This window comes from Arvicanthis niloticus, chromosome 3 (assembly GCF_011762505.2).
Source record: "Arvicanthis niloticus isolate mArvNil1 chromosome 3, mArvNil1.pat.X, whole genome shotgun sequence".
Lineage (NCBI taxonomy): Eukaryota > Metazoa > Chordata > Mammalia > Rodentia > Muridae > Arvicanthis > Arvicanthis niloticus.
The window spans coordinates 73,690,949-73,708,597 of NC_047660.1; the positions used below are offsets into that span (position 1 = coordinate 73,690,949).

The 17,649-nt window shown below is 40.6% G+C and overlaps 1 protein-coding gene across 10 annotated transcripts in view; it reads right to left on the reverse strand.

Moving 5' to 3' along the window:
- Positions 1-388: 388 nt before the first annotated feature.
- Usp54 (ubiquitin specific peptidase 54) overlaps positions 389-17,649 on the reverse strand; it is a 93,106-nt gene continuing 75,845 nt past the window's right edge. For 6 of the 10 annotated variants that reach the window (XM_076931207.1, XM_076931208.1, XM_076931210.1 and 3 more), the window contains 4 exons: positions 14,017-15,413; positions 9,296-9,414; positions 4,712-4,898; positions 389-2,996 (listed from right to left, as the gene is read on the reverse strand). In XM_076931207.1, coding sequence (XP_076787322.1) covers positions 2,452-2,996; positions 4,712-4,898; positions 9,296-9,414; positions 14,017-15,413 — 2,248 coding nt within the window. In that variant the 3' untranslated portion in view covers positions 389-2,451. The remainder of the gene's footprint in view (positions 2,997-4,711; positions 4,899-9,295; positions 9,415-14,016; positions 15,414-17,649) is intronic. The other 4 variants (XM_076931212.1, XM_034498610.2, XM_076931211.1 and 1 more) reach the window with 2 other exon arrangements.

Sequence of the window (17,649 nt, forward strand, 5' to 3'; positions counted from 1 at the left end):
ATTGGAAATTAGTTCCTTATTTTTGTATATACACAGAATTTTGGGTTTGGGCAACTTACAGAAACAGATCCAAGTTGACCAGCATCCATGAAGTCAATAAGAACAGATTGTTCCATCAATAAATTTTAGTTACTATAAAATGGCTCAGATGATAAAGGCATATGCCACCAAACCCAAAGATGGGACCACAGGGCACACAAGGTGGAGAAAGAGGACTGACTGCTTACAACTTACTCCAGCCTTCATGTGTCCTCCTCATACATATGCATAGTTACTGCAATTCTTATAAAAGGTTAGAAGAGTGTGTTGTGACTCGAGCAGTGTTCAAAGTTTCAGCGGCCAACATATCTACTAAGGCCCATGTGTGTTATAGCATCCAATATTATAGCATCCAAATAGGATGAAACAAAAAAGTCCTCTGTAACTCAATAACACATGTGCTCAGAATCTGTCCACAAAGATTAGGAAGGTAGAAGAACAACGTTCTCAGCATCTGTTGTTTCTTTGTGTTCATCGATGAGACCAAGATCTGGAATAAATAAGGAGGGAAAACCCAATAGGCATTCTTTGCAAAGGGGACTTACAATTTTTTTTTCTTTTTTCATTTATTTATTTTATGTATATGAATACACTGTAGCTGTTTTCAAACACACCAGAAAAGGGCATCAGATCCCATTACAGATGGTTGTGAGCTACCATGTGGTTGCTGAGAATTGAACTCAGGACCTCTGGAAGAGCAGTCAGTGCTCTTAACCACTGAGCCATCTCTCTAGCCCCAAATTATTTTCTTTTGTGTGTTTTGCCTGCATGAATGTCTGTGCAACATACGTGTTCAGTCCCCATGGAGGACAGAAGAGTGAGTTATATTCCCTGGAACTAGAGCTACCAAATGCTGTGAACCAGCATGTGATGCTGAAACAACCCAGGTCCAATGAATGAACAGCCGGTTCTCTTAACCATGGAATCATCTCTCCAGCCACTACAAAATGCTTTTTAAAGGAAAGAGACTTTTGGGAGTGTGTCATGGGTGAAGATAGATCTCATTATCACAGAGATATCCTGACTCTTAAGGGGAAAGGAAAGGGAGTGGGGTCATAAGAAGAGAGCAAGGGATAGGAGGCACATCACACACCTGTAATGCAGAGAGGAAAGGCACCAAGACTGGTACTGTATGGGAGTGAGTCAGTCAAAGTGGTTTGAATGCCTAGAAAACAAGGGGAGGAATGGAGTATGTGATGCACTGAGTGTCCCAGGCAGGAGAGGAATAGTTAACATGCTAGCAGCCATAACAAAAGGGAAAGACTCGTATTTAAGGATATGTTGACTTCGACAGTGAGTATATATTTTTAAACTCCTCTTTGGCTATACACTTTCATTTGGTCAAAGCCATTTCATATAAATGTCGAAGCCACCTCACCCCAGAAGAAAAGAGCAAGAACATACAAAAGAGAAAGACAAGAGATTAAATACAACTATCTTATAGATTTATTAATGAAAAATACTTTACAAAAACAGTATGCTTTGCCCTAAAATAGTTTAGCTGACTCTTGAGAGTTTACAACGGTGACTGAGCAAGTGGCAGTAATGGCTCTGCTGCTGAGGACAGGAGGGTGTGTTAGTGTGCCCAACTCCATCTGTTCAGAAGGGCAAATATTATATTGGCAGCTCCACATTCTAGGCCTAAAGTCTGAGTCACAAGGAAGGTTGACAGGCCATAATACCTGGGCAGCTGGGCTTCCCTTAAGGACATGGTCAGAATACTGACTACAGGGATAAATACCCCTCTCCATTGATAGGAGATAGGGAAGAAAGAGAGTTAGGTAATATGGACAGGTGGATAAACAAAGAGTGTAAAGTTGGGAATATAGGACCAGAAGATGAGGGCTCTGATGGAGATGGGGACTAAAAGTATCCAGAAATAAAGTAGCCCAGACTAGCCTAGAACTTGCTATGTAGCCAAAGATGAACCTGAACTTCTGATCCTCCTACCTCCATCTCCCAAGTGCTAGGACAACAGTTGTGCACCACCATGCCCAGTTTCACACACTGCTAAGGATATAACCATGGGTTATGTGCATGTTAGGAAAACACTCTGCCAATTGAGCTACATCCCCAACACTAAAGCTGGAATTTCAAATATTCCCTCTCAAAGAAGCAAACATCCTTAGGAAAAATCAATGTCTTTTTTTGTTGTGGTGGCGGTGGTTCCGTTCTTTAAAAAACAAATAAAATCCACGGTCTCTTTTTACCTGGCCTTGAAATGCTAATTGTCAGACTCTACCTCCCAACTGCTGGGATTACAGGCATATGATGCCTGGACTGAAATGGCCAAGTCTGTGTTGAGATGAGACTAGTGTAACTGGCAGGATGCAAAGTATCACTGTGCCACCATACAGTTCTATAAAGGTGTGGCTCCAGGAGAGGTTAGGGTAAGCCTTACCACCTGCTGTGCTATAAAAATCTCACCCTGTTCTGCTCTCTGCCAGTGGCATTTGACAGAACGAACATAATTCTTTCCTCCCCTGTCCTCCTATGTCTATACTGGGAGGGATAACTGCTCTGTCTCCAATCATCATCTGGGGGCATATCTATTCTTCGAGGACCAGGTGTCCGGGAGCCTAGAATAGGACCCGAATTCCAAGTCGATCTAAGGGGTACATGAAGATTGCTGGATGGTGGGGACCCTGGGTGAACAGTAGAAGAATGGGAGGGTGAGTGGAAAAGATTCCCCCAGGACTGAGCATGAGGAACCTGAAGACCCTGGTGTCTTTCTGGTAGTGTGGCAGTGTAGGTGAGCTGAGGCTTGCATGCTGGCGTAGTTAGGACTCTGGCCCCAGTGTGTTCGTTGGTCTCTGACCCTGGTCCCCAGGAAGCATCAGTTCTGGAACGATGAGGTAGACTTCGGTAGTTCAAAGTCCTTCCTGTGTACTTGACCCCTTGGGGAGTTTCATCCCTGTCACACATAGCCAGAAACTGTTGGACACTCCTCGAAGTTCCTGAGAAGAGAAAAGAAACCCAAAGACTGAGCATCTTTAGAAAATAAATCTCCTTCCCAAAGGACTATTCCTGGCTATTTTAGCCAACCCTTTACTCCTCCAAGAATACGTACAGAAAAAAAAAAAAAAAAAAAAACCCTAGGTTTAAAATATATATATATATATATATATATATATATATATATATATATATATATATATATATATATATATAATTTTTTTTATTTTTTCCCCAGTACTGGGAATTGAACCAGGGCTTGTGCATGCTAGGCAAACACTCTACCATTAAGCTATACCCTTAACCCTAACAACTCCTAAATATTATGTCAAAATCAATCTCTTCTATTTTAGGGGAAATGCAACAGTCTCCTGGATATTGCCATAAGTACTCCCAGTACAATCCTTCTCTAACAAGCACACTCACGTACACACGTACACACACGTACAAATGTATTTTCAATTTCCCTTGCAAACTCCTATAAAAATTACAGTAAAATCTCACTTAGCTTTTCATTTTTAAGATTTATATTTTATTCATGGGGGCGGGGCAGTTTGAGACAGGGTTTTTCTGTGTAGTCTTTGCTGTCCTGCAATTTACTTTGTAGACCAGGCTGGCCTCCAACTCACAGAGATTTGCCTGCCTCTGCCTTCTGAGTGCTGGGATTAAAGATGTGGACCACCCTTGCCTAAATTGTTTTTCTTTGGATTGTTTGGCCCCTCTCTCTGTGTGTTTCTTCTGTCTCTGTCTGTCTTGTCTGTCTGTTTCCCTCCCTCCCTCCCCCCTCCCCCCTTTTGTTTTTTGTTAAATAGGGCTTCTCTGTGTAGCTCTGACTGTTCTGGAACTTAGTTTGTAGACCAGGCTGCCTCCAGCTGCCTCTGTCTCCCAGGTGCTGGGATTAAAGACATGCACCACCACTGCCTGGCAACTTGGCTTAACACAGTACCTTGACTGCTGTAAGATGGCCTCTACTTAAATCCTTGTTCAATTCCTGAGATTTCTGCCTTTTGTTAATAGCACACTTCCCTTATACACAATCAGAATATCTTTGTCTATACATTTCTTTCACTATGGTACTTGTGACATGGTAGGTTGATAATTCTTTATTGATGATAAAAGGGACTGCTCTGTGCACTATATGATGTTTCAAAGAATCTCTGTCCAACATCCATTAAGTTCCAAGTAGTATGTCTCTTTCCCCATTGAGAATCAGAGACTTAAAATGTAAGTTAAACCCTTAAGGAGAAAAAAAAAGAAAATCTTAGATGGAGGTCAACAAAAGCCAGAAGGGTGCTGCCATCTTCCTGCGGACTGTCTGGGTCTATACATAGGACATGTGTTCTCAAGGTACAGTGTCTTCCCAGTCTTTCATTCACTTCTGTCCTCCTACATCATCCCTCAGCTGAGACTTAATAAACAACAGGGGAGAAAAGTAGCTAAAAGAGATGATACTTTCAGTTGGGGAAATTCAGAAGAGTAGTTATTTACTACATTTTATCACTTCAAAGCTTTTTTCTTCATGACTGAAACAGGTTGGTTCACACTCATGAGTGAAGCAAGGTATCTAAAAAATTATTCAGTGCTTGATCTTAAAACAGTAATTCATGTCTTTTATTCCATCCCACCTTGGGACACCCAACTTTCCCAGATGGTATACTGATTTGACCCTGAAAAAGAATCACATTTTAGCAGATAATATTAGTTTGGGGAGTGTTACCTGGGGGTCTATAGGGCTCCCCTGCCATGCTGGGCATCAGGACATCTGGGGACAGGAACTGTGGTTGGGGAGGGTAGAGTTTAGGATCAAGGAGAAATACAGGAGGATCATGGATGACAGGGAGGGAAGAGGAGCTGGAACAATGGTGCCCGGTTTCCAAAGTCTTTTTCCTCACGTTTGATGAATCCTTATAATGAGACAAGACAAAAAAACATAAAGATGAGGGTTAACATGGCAGGATGTGGTTGGATAAACACAGTGAGGCAAGCAGGAGGAAAGGGAAGGAACCAGAGTACAACACACCTTTTCCAGAGGGGCTCACATCACTGCACACATTACCTGATTGCCTTCCTAGGAAACTCCTAAGACCCTCTCCTTCTACCACTTTCCTCACAACTTCTACCTTCCTAGGTCCACCATTTGGGGCTTTAGCAAACACTTTAATGCTAACTGTACAATTAAAGAGATTGAAACAGAAACTTAGAAATAGGAGCTGAGAGCTGAGCATGTTGATACATGCTCACCTAAAATCAACACTGCTCAGGAGACTGAGCAGGGCTGCTTTGAGTTTAAAGCTAGTTTGACCTACATAGTGAGTTCAAAGCCAGTCTGGGCTACACAAGCAATAGTATATCTCAAAAGAAAAAAAAAAAAAAGAAAGAAAGAAAGAAAGAAAGAAAGAAAGAAAGAAAGAAAGAAAGAAAGAAAGAAAAGGGGGGCGCAGGGAGAAACCACAAGCATGAACCAAATAGGGGTTGTGGATTTCATTCAATTGTAGAATAGGCCCTGGGTTCAATCCCCCCTCACCTCCAAAAATAAAGGAGACAGGGGACAGGAAAGGAGACAGGAAGAGGTGCAGGTAGGTATTTAAGCATATGAAGAGGTTGAAGAAAGTCTATACTGGGCACTAAACTACCTGCTGAAATACAGAACTGGACTCTACTCTGCCCTGCCACAGCTCCAGTCCACAGCCGCCTCTTCTGAAGGTCACACTCCTACTCCCAGTTGCTTTTGTTCTGCCATGGCTCCCCTCACTTTTGTGGTAAAAACCCAGAAATATTTCATTTATTATCAAAAACATTGAAACATTCAAAATTGAATCAAGTTTTCTAAACTTCTCCTAATACCACATTTTTCTAAGTTACTTAGACATAAATACTGGTTTTGTTCTTAACTTCCTATTTACCATTTACCATGGTCAAGACATTTCTACATATGGATTTCATATTTAAATTTGCCTGGACCATTTCAGAAGCCTTAATCTGATCTTCCAAACTACTGCTACTTGCTTAATTGTAAAGGTCCCATGTGATAGCGTAGCTGATCTTTCTCACTCAATCCTGTATTGTCTCTGTGTTCTTTACACACTGTTTTTCTTATTTGCTTATTATAATTACTACTTTGGGACAGCATATTGTTATGTAACCCAGGCTGACTCAAAATACTCCAGCCTGGAAAGATGGTTGATGGGGCTGGAGAGATGGTTCAATGATTAGGAGCACTGGCTACTCTTCAAGAGGACCTGGGTTCAATTCCCAGAGCCCACATGGCAGCTCATAGCTGTCTGTAACTCCATAATCTAATTTTGTTTGTTTTTGTCTTATTTTTTTAAGACAGGGTTTCTCTGTGTAACCCTGGCTATCCTGGAACTACTCTGTAGACCAGGCTAGCCTCAAACTCACAGATCTACCTGCCTCTCTCTCTCTACCTCTCTCTCTCTCTCTCTCTTTGCCTCTCTCTCCCTCTCTCTGCCTCTGGATTGCTGAGATTCAAGGTGTGCACTGCTACTACCACCCAGTCACTAAAAAGGTTTCAAAACAAAACCCCTCCAACCTCAACCTCAGAAGTACAAATATTATAGATAAGCACCGCCTCGTCTCGTCTTTCTTAATGCTTTTCAAACACACAAACACATCCCACCTCAGGCCTTTACACTTGCTTTTCTGTTACCAGGAACACTGTGTCATGGCCCTCAACTTTCTACCACTGGAATTTTTGATCAAATGTTAATTCCTTTCACCACTTTTTACTGTCCTAACCAAACGCAGCCCTAAAGAAACACATCACCTCTTTAACTCCTTTATTCCCTTGACTTACTTTATTCTTTATTATCATAATTATTGCTGTCTTGGATTATATCATTTATCGATGATTGTCTTTCTTCCTGTAGTAGAATACATTTAATTTGAGCATCCCTAACATCTGAAACCATGTTAAGTACTTAGTGAATAATACATTAATCTATATGCCGATCTAGTTAGTTTCATTTAATAGGCTATAAGCTATGCAAGGGCAGAATTTGTGTTATGTCATCAGCTATGTTCATAATATTTAGGGAAGTGCTGCACAGAGGAAGGACTTCTAGTGGAATAATACTACTGCATTACCTTTGAGCTCTTGCCACCTTCTCTGTATTGTTTTAAGCCTCTTCTTCCTGACTCTCCAATATATTTACTTCTCTCTATGCTCTCAAACTCCTATGTGACCTACAGAATCCTCTGTAATCCATGATCTGACTCCTGTTTATAGTCCTTCCTATCATTGTCAACACTGCTATGGTTTCTCTGCATTGGACTCTCTAGTCTTGTCAAACCAATTGTTCTCTTTGAATCCAGTGAACACGTGCTTCAGTTTTATGTGCCTTCTCTCTGGTATTCTACCTCTTCCAGGATGGTCTCATAGCAGCTAGTATTTAATCATATTATAAAACTGTTTGTGTGTTTATCTGTCCCTGCAGTAGGAACAGATAAATGTTCCATGAAAGCAGAGACTGGATCACTCATTCAGCACAGTATCCCCAGAGTCAGACATGGCATCAAGTATATAAGTTCAATAAGCACTGTTTGAAAAGGATAATTAAATCAATAAATAATTGCATGATATACTAGACAGAGATTCAACTCTCTTTGGAAAATAACATTTCAATTAAATAAATTGGAAATATGTGAGAACAAATGCTATGCCAGGGAAACTACCTATTCCCAAAGAGGAAAAGGAGGAGAAGGAGAAGAAGAAAATGAGGAGGAAGAAAAGGAAGAGTAGAAATAGAAGAAAGAAGAAGAAGAAATGTTCATTTTGGAACTTACATTCAGTAACCCTAGAGTTCTTTTGGGGAGGGAAATTGGATGGAGATTATATATATATCCTTTTGAACCTTCTAATTGTACCATGTATTTATAACCCATTTTAAGGGGTTTAGTGTATATAGTTAGGTGATAGAAGGGTTGCCCAGCATGTGAGGTCCTGGTTCAGTCCTGGTACTGCAAATAAAAAGTAAGCTTGGTATGGTGGTACATGCCTCTCATCCCAGCACTCTAGAGGCAGAGGTTGGCAGTTCTCTGTGGATTCCAACCTGGTCTACATAGTGAGTTCTACTAGGCAGAGTACATGAAACCCTGTAAATAATAAAAACAACAACAATAATAAAGCAAACAAAATAAAACCTATTTTTACATTTCTATCCAACTAATCTGGTAGACAAGCTTCAAAGGAGGGTGCTTTGTATTCTAACCTTTATAGTAATGAAAATTCAACTTGTTTTAGAAAAGTATATGAAATTCTCAGAAGAGTAGACTACCTATAAACCTAGCCAACAATGTAGTATTTGAGTCTGTTGATTGATCTCTACTCCTTGGGTGTAATAGTGACAGTAATCTCCAAAGATTGAAGGTAAAGACAGGATAGCACCATAAATTCAAGGCCAGCATGGTCTACAGAGTAAATCAGAAAGCTGTGAGGGAGATGTGCATAGTAAAACTTTGTCTCAGAAGAAACCAAACCACAGAAATAAAATAAAAAGTCTCAAAAAGGAGTGGCTTTAGCCATTTTTCTTTTTTTGTTCATATGTTTTACTCTTGATTAGAAACTTCCTGGAGTGCACTCAGCTGTGCACTGAGCTGGAGAGAAGGTGAGACAGGACTTCTTCTAGTCTTCCTCCTTCCTTCTATGAGCATAGCGAGTCTCACCCAATCAGCAGCTTTTGCTTCTCAGATTTTCTCAAAGGTTTCCATTAACTCTTGTTATGGTTTGAATATAAAGTTTCCTCTCACAATGCTGACATTTTGAAAACTTGGTCAATCACTGTAGATCCAATCACTAAGCAGTGACTGATCGTCAGTGTGCTGGCTTCACTGGAGGTTCATTCATTCATGACATTAGTAACTACTAAGAGGTCTGTAACCTGAGACAACAAATCATACAAACTGTGCCTTTGAAAGGTATGCTGCCCTGTACCCTTGCTGCCAATGTTGCTCTGCTTCATGGCTGCTCTGGGGCAAGCAACTTGCCTTCAAACACACAGACAGGCACAGCCAGATGCAAAACATCAAACTTGTGGTTTTCCCCCAGGCCCTGTGCTCAGAGATATGGGAAACTGGTTACAAGTCACAATTAACAAGTAAGTTCAATTGCAAAGGCAGTTGGCCGGTCACCAGGTGATAGCCTCCTCTGCCTCCAGCTCCCACCCTCCTTGCAGCCTCACGCTACCATGTTCTGTCAACCCAGCACCACTTCCCTAGCCTCTTTCCATGTCTTCCTCTCTAGCACACCACCTAAGTCCAGCACCTTAGCACTAGAAACTGATACCTGAGAGACAGGCACTGTGCTTGGTTCATAAAGAACATGCTCCATTTCTGCTGTCGGAGTCTTTGAGAGATCAAGACCAGGGGCTGAGTGCAGTCTCCTCCCCATGCCATCTGTAGAGCCTAAGGAGGAAAACATTAGGACAAGTTGAAGCCATTTCTCCTCTAGAATCTAAGCCTGGAAGAACAAACATGAAGTTCTCTTATTAAGTAATTAATATGCATCTCTAAATTCAGTGGAGAAGCATGTTCTTTGAATCTATAAATCTAAAATTTCAGAATATGAATAAATTCCTATGGGCCACAAAAATCAAAACTACTTAAGACATTTCCAGGAAAGGAGCTGTAAGGACAGTCAGTTGAGTATCATCATCAGTATTTGTAATCTATAAGGAAACTGTCTGACATAGTGATGTTCTCTAACATAGTCTGGCAAGAATGGGATGATATCTCTATTTTAGTTCAGAATTTAAATGATCATAGTTATCATAGATCAAAGCATCTACCTTTAATTAATGTAACTGGAAATGAGTTCCAGAGACCTGATTGAGATGGTGTGTTAACCAGAATTGAAACTCAAGTCTTTCAATGTTGAGCACAGTATTTTCTTAGCTTCTGATGCTCTCCCACTCTGCCTGGGCAGGATCACTTCAGGAATATTGACATGTGCAATATTCTGTTATCCCCACTTACTCCTAGCTTTTCTCAATCACTTAAATTATAATTGACCATCAATACTGCTTTAAACTGGATATGTGAACCCCCCAGGGGTTATCCCAATCCAACTAATTATGTCTTGTGAAAATGTACCTGCCCTTGACCTATATTTGGTATGTATGTATGTATGTATGTATGTATGTATGTATATACATGTCTGAATAGGATACTTTGATATATGTACCTCTCCCTCTCCATCCCCCCCCCCACAGCGCTTAAGTATACTGTTTATGTCAGTACTTAGACTAATTATTTTAAACATTTCCTGTTACTAAATGCATTGGTTCTCATAATAGTACTGATTCAGCTGAGAGCTTTAAAAATTATATAGTTTAGTTGTATAACACTTGACTAATATACATGTAGCATTGAGGGTTCAATCCTCACTGGGTAGAAAGGGGGAATAGACATGTACACATGTAAAACACCAACTTCTTGAGCCACACCTTGGTGTGTGTGTGTTTGGTTTTTTGTTTGGTTTTTTTTGTTGTTGTTGTTTTGGTTTGTTTGGTTTTTTTTTTTTTTTTTTTTTTTTTTTTTTTTTTTTTTTTTTTTTTTTGAGACAGGGTTTCTCTGTATAGCCCTGGCTGTCCTGGAACTTGTTCTATAGACCAGGCTGGCTTTGAACTTGGAGATCTACCTGTCTTAGCCTCTGAATGCTGGGATTAAACGTGTGCTACCACGGACTGGCAGGAATTTTTACTTTAAAAGGTTGTCCAACAAATAAATAATTTTAAAATGTAGCCTGGCATGGTGGCATACAACTGCAGTTTCAGTGCTTGTTAGGTAGAGGCAGAAGGATAAAGGAGTTCAAGGCCAGGCTGAGCTACATAAGACCATATCAAAATGTTTTTAAATAAATGGCTCAGCGGTTAAGAGCATTGAGGACCTGGGTTTAATCCCCAGTACCAACTCATAATTCATGACCTATAACTGTTGTAGAGAATCTGACTCCCTCTTGTGCCCTCCACAGGTACTGCACACATGCTGCAGGTTGCCCATTGAACACCACACCCATGCTGAGACACACACATATACACACACTAAGTAAATACTTTAGTTTGTTTTGTCTTTTATATTATTTTATTATTTTAAGTGTATAGGTGTTACATCTACATATGTCTGTGTAGCACTTGCATGCAGTAGCTACCAAAGCCAAAAGAGGGCATTGAATCTCCTGGAACTGAAGATACTGACAGTTGTGAGCTGCCATGGGGTATTGGGAATTGAACCTGGGTTCCATGTAAGAGCAGCCAGTGCTTGAAGTCATGAAGCTATCTCCTATATAATATCCTTTCTTAATTTTATTTTTCTATGATCTTGGTGACTGAACCCAGCCTCATGCAATGGTAATGCTATATGCTCTATCACTGATGCATACCTATAGGTCAGTAATGTCCTTTGATCACAAACGTTTTTAACTTTGGTGTAGCATGGTTTATCTTTTTCCATCTAGTGCCTGTTTTCTTGATGTGACATGTAAGAATTGTTCTCAAATCCAAGTCTTAAAGCTTTTTTTCCTGATTTTTATAATTTTTACCTCTTAAATCTTTAGATGGAACAAACTCAAGTCACTTTTTTTTTTTTTTTTTTATGGATATGGGTGTTTTGCCTGAATGTATATCTGTGCACCACATATCTACCTGGCACCTGCATAGAACAGAATAATGCATCAGATTCCCTGGAACTGGAGTTACATATGGCTCTGAGCCACCTTGTGGGTGCTGGAAATTGAACCTGGGTCTTCTCAAGGAACATTCAATGATTTTTAACCACTGAGCCACCTCTCAGTCCACATTACCCGTGTTTTTAAAAAGAAAGAAACAATAAACATCCTAATATGTGTTTTAAAAGAAACAAGTAAGTACACATAAGTATAGCTTATTTCAGTCTATCGACCTGTACAACATGCTACTGTAGTGAATACTGGAGGTAATCAGAATATAACAACCAGCTTTTGTGTATCTAAATAGGTTTTTTAAACTATCAAAGCATGAACTTGTAAGTAATGCATCATATAATTTTGTTACAAAGACCACAATGTGACTAGGTACAGTTTAGTTTATAATAATAATCTTATGGAAAAAATTAAAATTTGTGAGGAAGGAAAAGTATGTGTAGAGGTGTTATGGCCACATCAAAACTGGCCTTTTGCTGATGAAATGACAAGTTAATCATCATAGAAACTGGTACTAGGCACCATGGCTTAACTGTAACAATCATCTTTATTCTTTTTAATACATTAAAATTTTTCTTTTCTTTTTTTGCTTTTTGAAATGTAGTCTTACTATATGAACATGGCTGACTTGAAACTCATTATGAACACTGGACTGGCCTGGAACACACAAGGATCTATCTTGTTCTGCCTTCCAAGTGCTGAGATTATATATAACACCACATCTAGCCTGAAATTTTCTTAACAAAAACTACTTTTAATGCTTTAGTTAAACATGGACGAAATTATTTCCATGCAACTTGAAAGTACTAGAAAATTTAAAATATAGAACAAAAGCAGAGTTTATATATTTCTTCAGGAACTAATATGTAAGAACTAATCAGGTCACAAAAGTCCAAACACTCTTTAATTTCATTCATATGAAATGTCCAGAACAGATCAGTGTATAGGAAACACTTGTGTTTATTTGGAGTAAGGGAGACGGATAAAGGACAAGAGGCATGGGACTGAAGCTGGATCAGAGTTCTTTGGAAGGTGACAAAACACTTTAAAACTGGATGTGGTGGGCAGTTAAGAGTACTGGCTGCTCTTGTAGAAGACCTGGGTTTGATTCCCAGCACACACATGGTGGCTTACAACCATCAGTGACTCCAGTTCCAGGGGATGCCATGTCCTGTCCCAGTCTGCAGGTACAAGGAATGCACATGGTGTGTAGACATACATGCAAGCAAAATACCCATAAAGTTAAAATAAAACTGGTTGTGGTAAGCTAATATATTTGTCTTGAGTTCTAATACTCTGGGAAACTGAGGCAAGAGGATCCCCATACATTTGAGAATAGCTTGGGCTACATAATGAGTTCAATACCGTGGTGAGACAATCTTGAAACTGAGCCATCTCTCTGGCCTCCTTCCACCTTTCTATTGATCATGAGAGTTGAGTTCAAGTCAATAGACTTGGGGTGTTTTTTTTTTGGGGGGGGGTGAGACAGGGTTTCTCTGTATAGCCCTGGCTGTCCTGGAACTTACTCTGTAGACCAGGCTGGCCTTGAACTCAGAAATCCGCCTGCCTCTGCCTCCCAAGTGCTGGGATTAAAGGCATGCGCCACCACTGTCCAGCAGAAAGTGCCTTTACCCACTAAACCATTCAACAGAATGATACTATTAGTTGTAAAACACTTAATTTGAACTTAATGCTTGCATATTTTTTCTGTCGCATTAGAAGAAAGCATAGTGAAGTATATTCCAGCTTTTCCTCATTCATTAAAATCTTTCTATATTAACCTGACTTGTATACCTAAAGAGTACTTACTTAGTAAATGTTACCAGGAAACATACACAGCAGGCCCTGAAAGAACCAGGGAAGGTCTTGATATTGGTAGCTTGGTAAAATTGGAAAATGCCATAGTGACTTGGATTAGTGTAGCTATCTATCCTTGTTGCAAGATAAACCTGAAGCCTGATTCTTGGATTAGTTTAACATCTAAAACCCAGAAAAAGAAGACTCTTCTCAACCTTCCCCATATTGTGTAATTCACTCTCAAAGACCTGTGAAGTAGTTCTTGGCACTGTATTCTGGAGAACCTACCAGCTAATACTTAGTCGTTTCCTTACAAGGAGGTAATTGCTCTCCTAGTGATAATTATGACCCAATTTCAATTCTGAGCAAGAAAAAAAAAATGTCTAGCCCTTGTCCTGAAGGCTCTATGAGGAAAGCTAGAGATTGCATTGCCTCTTAGTAAGCTAGTGATACTGTACAGAACAATACCCACACCTCTGACCTTGTTCTCTGGCTTTCAGTTTTTATATGTCCCCACCACTGGTTATTTTTACCTGTTAGGCTACGTGGCTGCCAGGCCACATCCTGTGACCTCCAATCAGAATGGCCAGTATGAGAAGAGGCCTGAAGACTGGCTTGATAGAGAGACTCCAGTTCAGAGGTCTCCTGCTCTGTGTCTTGGTTCCAGTGTGGATGCAAAAGGATATGATTTCTTTCTGGGTAGGTTATACATGTATGGAAATCATGGGAGGAGGACTTTACTCCTGGCCCAGGAGCCCTGTGTTTAACCTGAGAATCACAAAGCCTTGTGACATTTACCCAAGAATCCAAAGGCAAAGGAGTCCCCAGGTTGACACTACTACCCAGCTCCTTGGGCCTAATATCTGTTACTTGGGGCAGCTTTCCTTGATATATATCTGGCTCAGCCAACCTGGGCTGTCCTCTCCTCGGGGTTTCACCGTTAGGAAGCCCAGAGTCCATGAAAAGAGAAGGATGTCCCGCAGGTTCTTCCCAGCAGGGCAGTCTTTCCCTGCCATCTGGACAAGAGGGTTGTTTTACCCAGTGACAGTGTTCTTTTCCTGGACCCTGGGATAATGGAGGCATAAAGTCAGAAGGAGAAGAGCTCTTCCTTAGACCATTTGGCAAACTTGGATCCTGGGAACCTATAACATCTCTCATGGAAGTATTCTGAATCTTCTGGAACTGCTCTGCCAATGAGCGGACAAGTCCTTTTGTACTGGGGAACTCTGGCCTATAGGGCTCCTCACTGCCTCTGACTACTTTTGAAGCCAATGAAGTTTGGAGGCTTTGGGCTTGGAGATGTTGGTTAAGTTTCTGCATGGGGTCAGTAGCATGAAGCACAGGTGAAGAAGCAGCAGACATTATGGGGCTGCAGGCACTGTAAGGGGGAATACTAGGCTGAGCTGATGAATTTGAAGTACTATTTAGGCTATGTTTAACTCTCTCAGAAGTGGCTTCTCCGGTTGAATGTGACCAAGGCATCCCCATGGATATATCAACAGGATTCTTTTTTTCTTCGAACAGCTGATCTTGAGCTATGACTCTTCCTTCTTGTGGTGGGAATTTGCTGCAACAGCCATAGTTCTCCCTGCAGCCTTGGAGCCTGTCTTCAGGGGCATCAAAAGGCAGGCATTCATGTTGAAAATTCATTTCTGTTCTACCTGTTGCTTTAGGTAAATCCTGCCTGTGGAATTCAGAGTGATTGACCTTGTCCACCTCAAAAGACGTCAGAAGCTTCAAGGGAGATCTCCTAGGGGGACTGTGCTGTGGAACAGATGAAGCAGGTGACTGTGGGATGAGTGATGAGTGTAATTTAGGGCAGGAAGCAGGTGAATGGAACAAAGAGGAAGTGGTCCCAAGCTCTGTATCCTTGCAGGGTTCCAGCTGTGCCTCCTGGCTTAACAATACTTGGAGCGGGACAGGCTGTTCACTGTAACAAATGGAGAGAACCAGTCACAACCAGCCTTGACTAACAATAAATCTTCCAAAATCACAATTCATTCCATTCCACTTCTAGCTATTCACAGACATGATGAACAGAATGAGAAAGGCAAACACAAAGCCAATAGTTTACAGGTTCACAAAAGAAAAGAAAGGAAGCATCCCCAAATCTGTGTGTTATTAAGTCCAGTGTTTACCAATATTCTTTACTACCTACAAAGTCCCATTCCAATCACATTCTACTTGCAAATTTAAAAAGATAAAAATTGCCAGGTAGTGGTGGCACATTCATTTAGTCCCAGTACTCAGGAGGCAGAAGCAAGTGGATTTGAGTTCGAAGCCAGCCTGGTCTACAGAGCAAGTTCCAAGACAGTCAGTGCTACACAGAGAAACCCTGTCTCAAAGAACAAAGAAACAAACAAACAAAAGATAAAAATTGCTTCTTCCACAGAAGGGAAAAAGCCACTAAAAGCCACTCATACTATACAAAAAAAGTCCCAGGTGCTGTACAAGGAGAGAAGTATTACCCTAGGGTCCTAAGGGGTAGCTCAGTCAACAAAACAAAGATGTTACTAGAGAACACAGGTGATTTGGATTCCTGGGTACACAGACATCAACTACCACTGCATTCTTCACTCAAATGTCTCCTCACAGTGATAGAACAGGGGTCTCTTAACAGTGAAGAGAAGGAATCAGGACATAATGCATTTACTTAATTCTCACTGTTTTATATTTATGACGAAAAAAAATGCACCCTTAGAGGAAACTTCAACATTTCCAACTTTAGAGTTTCAGATAAGGATTAAGAAACTGAAAATCCATAACTGGAGTGCTTCAAACCCCAATTGTTTTAAGCACGGACACAATGATGAAATAAGTTTGGACCCTGAAGTAACTCAGGCCTCAGATTTCAGGGCTAAGGGTATTCAAACCATCTATATGAGTGTTCCAAAATGTGAAAGAAGAAAAAAAAAAAAAATGAAATCTGAGCTGGGTATGGCAGTGCAAACCTCTAATCCTGGCAATTTAGAAACTAAAGGCAGGAAGACTGTAGTAAGTTTGAGGCCTACACAGTCTAGCTAGCAAATCCCAGGCCACCTAAGCAGCCCTATTTCAAAAAATAAAGAGAAAAAGACAGAGAGAAGGAAGTGGAAGAGAAGAAGGGAAGCGGGGGGGAGGGGGGGGAAACACACAGAAAGATAGAGACAGAGAAGGGGGGAGAAACAGAAAGATAGAGACAGAGAAAAGCAGGGCAGGGACAGAGACAGGCAGAGACAGATGGATAAGAGAGAGAGAAAGAAAGAAAGACAGACAGACAGACAGACAGACAGACTCACTTACTTCTGGTTTCAAAACATTTTGGATAAGGAATTTTCAAACTGTATATCACAAATGTTTGTGGGTTTAGTCATCCAGTCACTCTTGTAACATGAATTGATACTTTAATCAAAACCTGGCCTAGAGATGTAGTTCAATTAGTAGAGTTCTGGCCCAACGTGCAGGATGCCTTGGGTTCAACCCACAGAACTGAATAAACCTGATAGTGTTAAACAAGCCTGTAATACTAGCACTCCAGAGGCAAAAGAAAGATCAGGAGTTCAAGGTATTCCAGACCCTAGTTAGTCTAAGCTATAAGGAGACAGGAAAAAGGGGAGGGGAAAGAGGCAGGGATGGATGGATGGAGGAAGAGAAGGAGGCAACATTGACAGTAAACAGATCTGTATCTAAATTCTATACTTCTACCACTTATTAGCTCTCTCTACAAGTCCCCTTATTTAGAAAGTATGTTAAATAACAGCTATCTCATCAAGTAATAGTAATAAATAAAACAAAAAGTGCTTGGCTCTGACCTAAACCCAGGCAAATGTTCAAAAATTTTAACAAACATAATGGAGATGATAGTTAACAAGGCTGAGAACATGTAGCTTACTGGTGGTAGAATGCTTGCCTAGTAGTATATTCAAGCTCCTAAGTTTTATTCCCAGCAAAACACACACACGGGGGGGGGGGGGAGTTATCTTTTATTATAGTTATATTTATACCCCTAAAATGTGGAAACTACCTCAGTACCTCTTGGGACTTTCTCCTTGTCCTGACCTTAGAGAAGCAAATAAAGAAAATCTTTGTGTCTCTTCCCTACAGTTTAATCAAAGCAAGAAAAACTGGTTATTTTCTCTGTGAGATGGGAAACACTGAAATCCCAAATTAAATGGTCACTACAATAA